This window comes from Chenopodium album, chromosome 7 (genome assembly GCF_948465745.1).
Source record: "Chenopodium album chromosome 7, dcCheAlbu1.1, whole genome shotgun sequence".
Lineage (NCBI taxonomy): Eukaryota > Viridiplantae > Streptophyta > Magnoliopsida > Caryophyllales > Amaranthaceae > Chenopodium > Chenopodium album.
In genome coordinates this window covers 43,605,989-43,617,099 of record NC_137840.1, presented here as the reverse complement: position 1 = coordinate 43,617,099, position 11,111 = coordinate 43,605,989, and the positions used below count along the sequence as shown (strand labels likewise).

At 34.5% G+C, this 11,111-nt stretch overlaps 1 protein-coding gene, 1 long non-coding RNA gene and 2 other non-coding genes across 6 annotated transcripts; 2 read left to right on the top strand and 2 right to left on the bottom strand.

The window, feature by feature from the left end:
- The first annotated feature begins 491 nt into the window (after positions 1 to 491).
- On the top strand, positions 492 to 3,848 carry LOC145637835 (uncharacterized). 3 transcript variants are annotated; one of them, XR_014114503.1, is made up of 3 exons: positions 492 to 899; positions 1,159 to 3,422; positions 3,631 to 3,848. It is a non-coding gene; the product is annotated as an uncharacterized LOC145637835 (long non-coding RNA). The 3 variants fall into 3 exon arrangements; XR_014114504.1 differs by having other exon boundaries at positions 492 to 1,653; positions 3,357 to 3,422; XR_014114502.1 differs by having other exon boundaries at positions 492 to 3,422.
- Positions 3,849 to 6,722: 2,874 nt separating this feature from the next.
- On the bottom strand, positions 6,723 to 6,829 carry LOC145641413 (small nucleolar RNA R71). Its single transcript, XR_014115440.1, has one exon. It is a non-coding gene; the product is annotated as a small nucleolar RNA R71 (small nucleolar RNA).
- Positions 6,830 to 6,873: 44 nt separating this feature from the next.
- On the bottom strand, positions 6,874 to 6,982 carry LOC145641320 (small nucleolar RNA R71). The gene has a single exon (XR_014115361.1). It is a non-coding gene; the product is annotated as a small nucleolar RNA R71 (small nucleolar RNA).
- A 2,380-nt stretch (positions 6,983 to 9,362) lies between these two features.
- On the top strand, positions 9,363 to 9,908 carry LOC145640212 (uncharacterized). Its single transcript, XM_081691515.1, has one exon. It carries the CDS (start codon positions 9,363 to 9,365, stop codon positions 9,906 to 9,908), a length of 546 nt encoding a protein of 181 aa, XP_081547641.1.
- The last annotated feature ends 1,203 nt before the right edge of the window (positions 9,909 to 11,111 follow it).

Below are 11,111 nucleotides of genomic sequence, written 5' to 3'. Positions count from 1 at the left end.
AAGACTTGCACGTCCATGCAGGATTTTCAACACGTCCGTGCCTGATCCTGCACGTCCGTGTATCTTGCCCAACCCAAATGAGTTTCAAAACTGATTGTGCAGAACAAGGCCTGCACTTTCGTGCCACATTTGGCACGTCGGTGCAGGATCCCCTGGCCAAAATAGTAGAAAACTGTTTCTCATCCTCTGGTTGTGCACGTCCGTGCCTACCTCAGCACGTTCGTGCGGATTTGGCTACACGTCCGTGCCTACCTCAACACGTCCTTGCTGACCTGTAGCCGTGCCGGACTCTTGTTTTCTCCGTCTTTTTTATTTGGGGGTCTTTATACATAACCCCTTGAGCTTATTTGTACGGCATCCAAGTTTTTAGTGCTTCCTCTTACTTTGTAATTGTAGAAACCACTAGTACAAAATTGGGCTTAAGTAACACCCATTGGTAACACAAAAAAAAAAATTGGATTATTTAATTTTTACGTTACACTTTTGTAACATTGTCGTATTAAGTAACATTTTTTGTAACACATTAATATTATGTAACACTTTACGGTAACATTTTAATATTAGGTATCACTTAGTTGTAACATTTAATTTATGTTCAATTCTTTTTATTTTTTTCTTTATTAAATATTTTTTTCTTCTAATCTCAGTGTAGAAAAAAATGAGCAGTACCCTTTATTTTTTTTTTATTTTTTTATACTTGTCATTCTATTCCATCTCCTCCTCTCATTCTTGCTCAAATACCCGTTCTCACTCTGACTGAGTTTAGATTATACAATTAATGGAGTCGCCTTCATCACTAGTAGCGTCATCTTCTGAATCATCATCATCAATCAATGCCATCATCTGAATAACAAGCAACATCATCAAATGAATCGAGAGCGAAGGATTCACAGCATACGGTACTACAACGGTGTTCTATTACTTCATTATATCTTTAGTGATACAGTTCATCAATTCATTATTGCCTCACGAAATTCATCACAAAATCAGTATTTTTCTTTCAATTTGTCATCTATTGTTTCAATTGTCACAAATTCGCCATCTGGGGTTTTAATCGTCACAAAATCACAAAACCAGTCGCCTAGTTAAACTAGTCATCTCTGATTTCATCTAATTCGCACTTCCAATCAGGTATTCTTCCTAATTTGTGAAATTTAGGCTTGTTTCTCAGTGAAATTAAAGGAAATTTTCTAAGCACTTCAACAAATCAGAGAAAAAGCTATAAAAGACGGTCAAACAAAGAAAGAGGAGCCGATTTATAGGTTTGGTTTGTTTTTCTTCTTCAATAGTTGATTTTTTGAACTATATCTATAATTTCTGGAATTTTTACATTGTTGGACTTCATTTATGTTTTAATCGCAATTATTAGACTATGAGTTTTTCTATCAAGCTGTTGGATGTCAACATCATAGCTTATTAATTTATTGTTCATGTTAATTATATTAAATTCTTCCATCATGCATCAGACATTTTCCAATTTGACTGCATTTAAATTTTGCATGAAATTAGTCATAAAGTTTGATGAGAGTAGCAAATTGACATTTGAGTTAAATTCTAAGATTTTGACAGAGTATTTTTAGAATTTCAGGCAAGCTTTTGCAAAGTCAATGACAAAGAGCTCAAAGGAGGTATCAACCAATACCAAATTTAAAGGTTTATATAATTGTCAATCCACTATACTCTTTACTCTTATATGCTTTATAAGGAAAATTATTACTGATTTGAACCTTGACTGTGTAATGTGTATAAATTGGCCATTTAAAGAGGTATATAATTGGAATGGGAGTTTTATATCTACGCTTGGCGGTTAGGGTGCTGGTAGTTGCTACTATATAAGTGACAATTATTTCTGAAATTTTATTTTTATTCATTGCTTGTATGTTGCTGCTTGTTAGCAACTTAGCATATCAAGACTACTTGAAACATTGGTTGTATAATATAAGTCTAAACTCTAATGACAACAAGTATATAGACTATTGAATTCTGGTTGAAAGGTACGTAGTACCTATTCCTTTAGTTGATTAAATTGCATGATGGTGTGGATCAGAATCTCATTAACCCCTTGATATTGTCTAAAAAGCTTATGAAAGTCCTACTTATTTTAACTACTGCAGTAATTCAAGATAGAATTATGAGTAAAATAGTATATCTAATTAAGATCATACTAATATCTACTATTTTTTTTACAAAAATCTCACCTTAATTTAATTTCTTATCTTATTTAGTAGAATTGACAGTAGTTTGCATAAGCACATGAGTTTGCTTAAGCACATGAATTTGCATAAGTGGAGTAAGGGAAAGTGGGAGGAGGAAATGAATAATGTGGTGTTGTTTGATAATGATACTAGCTGAGTTGTTGCTAATGAAGTAACCATTCTGAGTGTTTCTGGTACGCTTTCTTTCAATTTTCATATTCTCTCTTTTGAATGTTGAGTTTAAATTTAAGATATTTATTAGTGATTATTGATTTAATTTGGGAATTTTGATCGATCAGATTATTAAGCTTAGGATATAATAGGATTTTGAAATGTATAATAGAGAAATGTACATGGGTTTGTTAATGATTGAAAAGTATATGCTAACATGAATAATTCTATAATTATATAGTTGTTTTTAGATGGGCGTGAATGGAAAAGGAATGATTATGGAAAACTTCTATTCTAAATTTGTTTGACAGTACACCAGATTTTCTGTTCTAATATTTTTCTAGCATCTAACTATTCAAAATTTTGTGTTCAGGATTAATATGTTAATTAAGGTCTCAATTACATAGCTCATAAATTTTTGTATATGTTTCTCGACCTTGATCATGTATAGATGAAGCTCTAATGGCTATCACATTGTATGTAGACATTCATTACCCCTTAGCGGGATAAACCAAGTTGTTCTTGATTAGCAATCGATTAGCTATTAGGGGCTACAAGAATCTATTATTTCACATTAGCGTATGGGTTCCTGAAGTCAGAAGTTTTATGGGCTTTCCTAGTCTGGCTTGGTTTCAATTGTTTCTAAACTAGTGGCAATGCTTAGAGAAGCCTCCCATTATCGAGATATTCTTCCAAGAATATACTCCAGTATATTCCCTTGATTATTCTGCTCCACTCACCTCTATCTCTCTCAATTTCTCTCTTAAATGATTATTTGAGCTGAGCTCTCCAATAACAATGGTGATCAAGAACATCGGCAGCAGGGCTCGTAAAAGACTGGCATAAAGTATGATCTTGATTAATTATGCTGGTCATGTGGTTCTTGAACCTGAGTCTCCTCCTTTTGGACTAGTTTCTGAGCTATCCATTGATCTATTCAGAAATTATAATCATGCTAAGGTATAACTTAATTTCCTTTTTTGTTTGCAGGACATAACAACCCTATATACAGTACTCTTTATCCAACCTACTAACAAAACTTTTGAAGCTATAAAGGTAATGTTTTTCATTCTTATTTGCGGGTTGTCATTCTAATCTTTAACTAAGATTGTAGTGATCTTATAAAATCTTATACTGTGGATAATTGTAGGTTTTCAGATATGAGATTGTAGTGAATAATTAATTAACTTTCTGTTTAAGTGTGCTTAGCATCTCCATTTTATTTGACGAACCTTGTACTGATGCACTTGTGTATGCATTCCAGAGGATGTGACTCCCATCTCAAACAGCTAGTACTTACAGAGGAAGGAGAAGGTTGTGAATAATCGTGTTTTAACACTACTTATGTTGTGCCTTACTGATACTTAGCCTTAAGCATTGTATTTATTTTTTTTTATTTTTTTTTTATTTTTTGTGAAATTGTAATATTACAAGCATTTATTAATAAAAATATCTAAGTTTATATATATAATGGTTTATTTATCATAGTTACTTTTTTTTAGGAATAGAGGGTAAACCAGTGCCCTGAACGGCCCATGAACCAGTGTCTATAACCTCTATCATGGGCAACCCCCAAAAAGGCGATTAAATCAGTGCCCTAAGCCAGTTTTGAACCGGGTTCATTGTACATTACTTTGAATAAAGTGATACATAAAGACAAATATAGTGATACTATATGTCAAAAGATGATTAAAAAATGATACTTAACAATCAACCAAGTGTTACATTAGTTCGCAAAAGTGATACACAATGTCAAATAAAGTGTTACTATATGATTGAAAAATGTTACTAAAGATAAGCTAGTGTTACATAAGAAATAAAAAGTAACACTCTAAAAATGATACTAATAATATAAAAAAGTGTTACATAAGAGGGCTTATAGTAACACTTTAAAAAGTGTTACCACACGTTGCCCAAAGTGTTACATAAGACCCTAGGTAACATGGGCGGATGTATCACCCACTAAAGTGTTACATATTGTCTATAATAACACTTTTATCACTTTATGTAACACTATTTGGGTGTTACTTAAAGTTAGTTATGTACTAGTGAACACAAATATTCTCAAATCATTAGTTAGGTTTTAATTAATAGCTTGGAAATTTCAATCTCGATCATTATAGAAGACAAGTTCCACCATTGTTATTCAAATTGAAGCTTCTAGTAACTTTTTCTCACTCTTCTCTTCCATTTTAATTGCTTTGATTGTTAATTATCTTGCTTAATCCTTTTATGCTTAGATTGTTATTTAGCTTAATTTTTGGTTAAATCTTGTTTATGAGTTACTTGAAATCCTTAATTGCTTTAATCTCCATGGATTGTGAGTAGTGTAATTTTCTAGGATTTGGGTAAAACCTTCAGTGTAGTCACTAATTACTTGTTGCATGTGTTAATTTGATAATTGTTGGGTGTTAATTAGTTGAGCTTAAGTGGTTTAATTGCTTAGTTCTTGTATATGTCCATTGCTAGAACTATTATCCAAGTTTTTCAGCGAAGGATCAAGAGATGAACTTAAGTTACATCTCGTATGCTTAATTGACTTGAAATGCCATGAGAATAGGAATTTCCAGTCAAGGGAAGGTTTTTCACTACAAGAAAACAACCTTTTCGTAGCGATTATTTTAACCTTTAGTATCGATTGTAATTGTAACAAAAAGCTTTTCCAACGAATGGTTATTCGATACAATATCCCCCGTTGCCTTAGCCTTTGGTAGTGGTTTTACATTGCTGGGGTTGGCCTCAATAATCGATACGAAAAAATACATCCAATTGTGGTGATTATTATAGCGATTGTAATCGCTACAAATGTTTAACTCATTTTCTTTAAAAAAAAAAAAAAAAAGCATGCGTATGATCTTTACAAGATTCGAACATGCAACCTCAAACTCTTATATTAAATGTTTCACCAATAAGATATGACATATTTTATGTATTCTTTGTCAAACAATATTTATATATCTAGTGTTGAAAAGGCTTTTCGTATCGATTTTTAGGATTTAGTGGCGATTGTAAATGATACGATTTCTCAAAATTATATAAATGTTTAAAAATAGTGTGGATATGTATTATTATGTTTTCCGTATTAATTTTATATGGGAAAACCATGACGATTGTAAAATGATACGACTTCCTTAACTATTTCACAAACATACTTGCATATTGTAGCGAATGTACAATCGCTACGAAAAGACATTTTTCTTGTAGTGTTTATCATCGTGATTGTGATTTAATACTTGTTTTAAGCTTTGTAACCACGAGAGTAGGTTGTATTCATGATTCAAGTAATCCCTTTAGCTTGAGAGAGTAGTTGGGTGCTTTAGATGACTTCTCCTATATTATCCCCTTAATTTATCATTATTTGCTACATGTTATTTGTGATTTGTGACGAAGTTGTGTGGTATATCCCGAGCCCTAGAATTCTTTAATTATTACTGTCACCCCTTTGTATTAGTTGATTTGAATTAGTACATGTTACATAAAACCAAACAAATTTCGACTTTATTTAGCTTATTTAAACGATAGTATCTCGGTGGTTGGTTCAATGCCTCTCATGGGTTCGACCCTTTCTTATCCTTGCTATTAGCTAGTGAGACCAAGATAGGACTTTATCTTTGGTAGGCTCGACAACGGCCTATTAAATTTTGGCGTCGTTGCCGGGGAAGCAAAGTCACATTGAATGTATTATTGGTTAATGAGTCTAAGTATGTGTATTTGTATCATAATTTTTCTTATTTTTTTTTGTTTATTTGTGTTTTTAACTTGTGATAGTCATTGCTAATGTTTTTCTTAGCTTTGTTTGACCTTGCATGACACGGAAGAGTAAGGAATCACCGCTTATTCCCGTTGATCCAAAGCTAAATAGAACTTTGAGAAACGTGAGGAGGCTTTTGCAAGGCACACCCGAGTTCTCTATTGTATATTCGGATTTTGATCCGGAAGAAATCTTTGCAACCAACGAAGAAGATAACATGGGTGATAACGATCCTCCTCCACCCTTGCTACAAGATTATGACCACACTAATGCCTTCACACTTCGGAGCGGCATACGTCTCCCTACTACGAATGCAAATAATTTTGAGCTTTCACCTCAACTCATCCTTATGATACAAAGTGATCAATTTGGTGGAAGTTCTCATGAGTGTCCCTTTGCTCATTTGGACAACTTTCTCATACTGTGCACAACCAACAAGAAAAAAAAACATTACGGAAGAGTTCATCCGTATGAGCATGTTTCAATTTTCCCTCCGCGACAAAGCAAAGCATTGGTTGAAAACGATAGAAGAGGGATCATTGACCACATGGGATGAAGTCAGTAGAGCTTTCCTTCGAATGTATTGTCCCTCCGAAAAGACCGCCGAACTAAAAAGACAAATCACCAATTTCAACCAAGAGATTGATGAAACGTTAAGTGAAACTTGGGAGCGTTTCAAGGACTACACTAGAAAATGCCCACATACATGATAAGTCTATTTTATATATATTTTTATTCCCCGTCCCATGCTTATTTGTGCTTAAATATACGTTTTGTAGTGTTTTACACTAGAGATTGATGAAACGTTAAGTGAAACTTGGGAGCGTTTCAAGGACTACACTAGAAAATATACGTTTTGTAGTGTTTTTGTAGAGTTGGTATTATTTTGTAGGAATTTGCAGAATTATGACGATTTTCGAGCTTATTGAGCCACTACGAAGATATTGGAGTTTAATCGTATTTTATGACCGAGTATTTTAAGCCCAAGACCGAGTCAAAGAAATTCAGTTCGGTGATTAAGGGCTCGATATGTTAACAGGGTCAAGATTTTACAAGTTGTTATATTATGGACCAACAAAGGAATGAAGGAAATTGGGTTAAGGCTTGAAGGGGCCCAAGCTTGCAAAATCAAACATAGAAGAAGAAAGTTGATCTAAGTTAGCGTGATAAATAGACAGGCTCGATCGGGTGGCCAAATGCCCGATCGGGTGAGATGTCCTCCAGCGAAGATCTGCGTTATTTCTAAGTATTGGGCTTTTTTGTTTGGGCTTCGTTGTTTTGCTCCAAATTCACGTAGCCTTTCTTTTGTTTGTGGGATTAGAAGTTTAGTGGAGATCAAACTTCCTTTTCTTTTCCTATTTAAGTGGAGTAGTAGTACGTAGGATTGGGGGTAGGCAATTTGTTAGGTGCTATTAGCTTAGTTTTAATTCTTTTATTAGTTTTAGTTTTTTTCTTTTCTTTTTTCTCTCTCTAATTTTTCTTTCTCTCTCTTAATTAAACTCTTAGTATTACTTTCTCTCTTGTTTTTCTCTCTACAACTCTTGGATTAATTCCATCCTTTATTTAATCTCTTTCCTTGATTATGTCTTGTTTAATTGTTTTGTTTAGTTTATATTTATTTATGTGTGAGTAGTTTTCTTTCTAGGGTTTACGGGAATCCATAAATAATATGAAGGGGTAATTTATTGTTGTTAATTATCAATGCTAGATTAATTTCCTATTGATTGATTTAATGCTCTGTGACTAGATTAGGCCTGATCTTTTATTCATGAGTTTGACAATATTGATTCGAGATTCGACATATGAGAATTGATGTTTAGGTCTAGTTTCAATAGACAGGTTAATTTATAAATGGTTAAGTCGAGATTCGAAAGATGAGATTTAATACCGGTAAATTAATTATGTGATTGTAATACGTAGCGAAAGCCATTTATGATCTGATTAATTTATGCATTGTTGATTGATTATTATGTTTTACCCTAGAATATTATTTATTGGTGAACCTATGCCCTAGGCCTTTTATTCATTGTTTCTCCTCCTACTTTTATTCTTTCCCACTTTTACTCTTAGTAGTTTAGTTTCCTTCGATTATTATATTTTGGTTACTTTATAATCTAGATTATATTAATTAATTAGGAATAGAAAGACTCGTTTCTCTGTGGATTTGACCTACTTCCCTATCTACATTAGTTAGAGGATTTAGGAATTACTTTTGATTAGGGGATACGACTTTACCCTGTCAATACACCATGGTTTCACATCATGGATCACTGTCCAAAGCTTTTATGATGGTCTTACTCCTACTTCAAGGACCAACCTTGATAACGGGGCCGGTGGTAGTCTTAAAAAGCGATCGGTGGATGATGCATACAACATGATTGAAAAAGTGGCAAAGCACTACGCATACGGAGGTGATAGAAGGAAACCTCTAGCAAAGAAGGGCAGAATCCACGATCTTAGTGCAATAGACCTTATTGCATCAAAGTTTGACATGCTATCTCACAAGCTAGATCAAGCCACCCTTACATCTCCAAGCTCTTCTTCACAATAAGTCATGTCTTGTGAGACTTGTGGAGGAAATGATCACTTGTTCTCCTATTGCAACTCAACTAACCAAGAACAAGCGGCGGCTATTGGGCATAAAATAATCAATACTCCCAACCCTACTATCAAGGTTGGAAACCCCAACAAAACACGGATTGGAAGCAACAAAACCAAGGCCCCCCTCAAAACCAATACAACAACCACATCCACAAAACCAACAAGCTCTGTACCGCAACCCTAACCAAAGGGACCAAAACTAACAAAGGCAACAACATAACCAACCCGCTCCTCCACCTCCTCAAAAATCTAACCTTGAAGGCGCACTTGAGACTTTCATTACACAACAAGGAAGAAGCAATGCGGATATGCAAGAGAACATCCAACAAATTCAAGCACACAACAAGATAATTGAGAATCAATTAACTAAAATTGCTCAACAAGTTGGAAATTCATCCTCAAATCCTAGTGGTCACTTCCCAAGCTCAATGGTTGTGAACCCAAAGAAGCAAGCTAAGGCCATTAATTTGTGATCGGGGAGAGGTTATGAAGGGCCGGTTATGAGTGAAGAGGATCCATAAAAGAGAGATGAGGAAATTGTGGTGAGAAATGAGGATGAGTTTGAAAATGTGATAGTTGATGTTGAGAAAAAGGAGCCACAAAAAAAAAATGAGGGAGATGAGGAAAAAGTAGAAAATCCCCCCATGAAAGTATACAAGCCTCCCATTCCATTCCGTCATAGGATTGTAGAAAAGAAATTGAATGAGAAGTTTTCAAATTTTCTTGAAGTCATGAGAGGACTTCAAGTGAATATCCCCTTTCTTCATGCTATGTCACAAATGCCTACCTATGCGAAATTTTTGAAGGATATTCTATCCAACAAGACTAGGCTTGAGGAGACTGCAACCATCTCCCTTCCCAAGGAGGTGAGCGCTATCATTAAAAACCAGCTTCCTCAAAAGCTTGGTGATCCTGGTAGCTATGCAATACCGGTGAAGATTGGAGAATTGGAAGCTATGGATGCTTTATGTGATCTTGGGGCAAGTGTGAGCTTGATGCCCTATTCTATAGCAAAGAGTTTGAAAGTTGGAGAATTGAAGCCAACAAGAATGTCCTTACAATCAGCCGACCACACGGTTAGGCTACCTTTGGGAATGCTTGAAGATGTACCGGTTCAAGTCGGGAGAATATTTGTGCCGTGTGACTTCGTAGTGATGGAAATGGAAGAATACACAAGAGTATTCCTGTAGACACCCATTTGTGTTTCCCCAAAACCAAACCCAGTGATGAGTACCTTTCGCGTCGAATCATAATCGAATGAAGTGAAAGTGTATAAAGTCTAGTGTTGCGGATAGTTTTAATTTCTTTTCTCTTCTCTTTGTTTTTGAAAACTTATTTTTAAGAAAACAGCCAATCTAGTTTGGTTGGTCCATGATATGGGTCCAATAGTAGTGTAGTTGGATGGGGCTTGACAAGAGCTTTCCAACAATATATTATAAGCCCAATTCCGATGAATATTAAGGAAGTTATGGCCAATTTACTAAACTGGGCCCGGTTTGAGCCTTATATACGACCCGATGATCTAGGGGAGGGCCTAATATGATTTATCATTCCTAATGCAATTAGGAATGGTTTTAGTCTTCTAGATTCTTCTAGAAGGTTCTTTTCATTCCTAATTCAATTAGCATTGATAAATTGACTTTTGTTGACTTTTCAGAGTTTTAATTAAAATCAAGGAGCATTTTTGAGGAAAACGCGATTTTATCCTCCTCTACGACAATTTTTATCTGATTTAAGAAAACGCGTGATTTTCTGAATCAGCGCCAAATGCCAGCTGTAGCGCCTGGCGCTACGCTTGGCGCCTGGCGCTGATGTTGTGCGCCAGACTCTTGGTTCAATTTTTTGTGCGCCAGACTCTGTTTTGATATTTTATCTTTTAGACTGATTTTCTTTAAAAATAACGTGCTAAAAACTCCGTTTTCGATAACTAGTTTTCATCTATAATCATTCACCAACTCTCATCAAGATTCTCCTGATTACTCTCTTTCTCCTTCTCTTTCTTTTCTAAACTAGCTTTTTACATACAAAATTCCGCATTCATTAGATCTAGATACACCTAGCCATATTCGAATTTGCCTTCGCCCTAGACGTGAAAGGTTTAATTTCTGAGGGTTTGGTCCCAAATCTCTTTTTCCATTATTTAATTTAATTGTTTTGATTATTATTTTCCTTGAAGTTACTAACGTGTGTATTTTGTTATTAGAAAGAGGTACGAGGCATCAAAGTAAGTACTTTAATGGTTTTTATTGATGTTATGATATAGAAATCATGTTTAGATTGTTATTATGATTCCTAGTATCATGTCTAGGGTAACTTTAATATCAAGTATGATTAAAAGTATGATGCCTTCTATGTTCTTCCTAATATATATTCTTTTTAGTGTCATGTTAGGG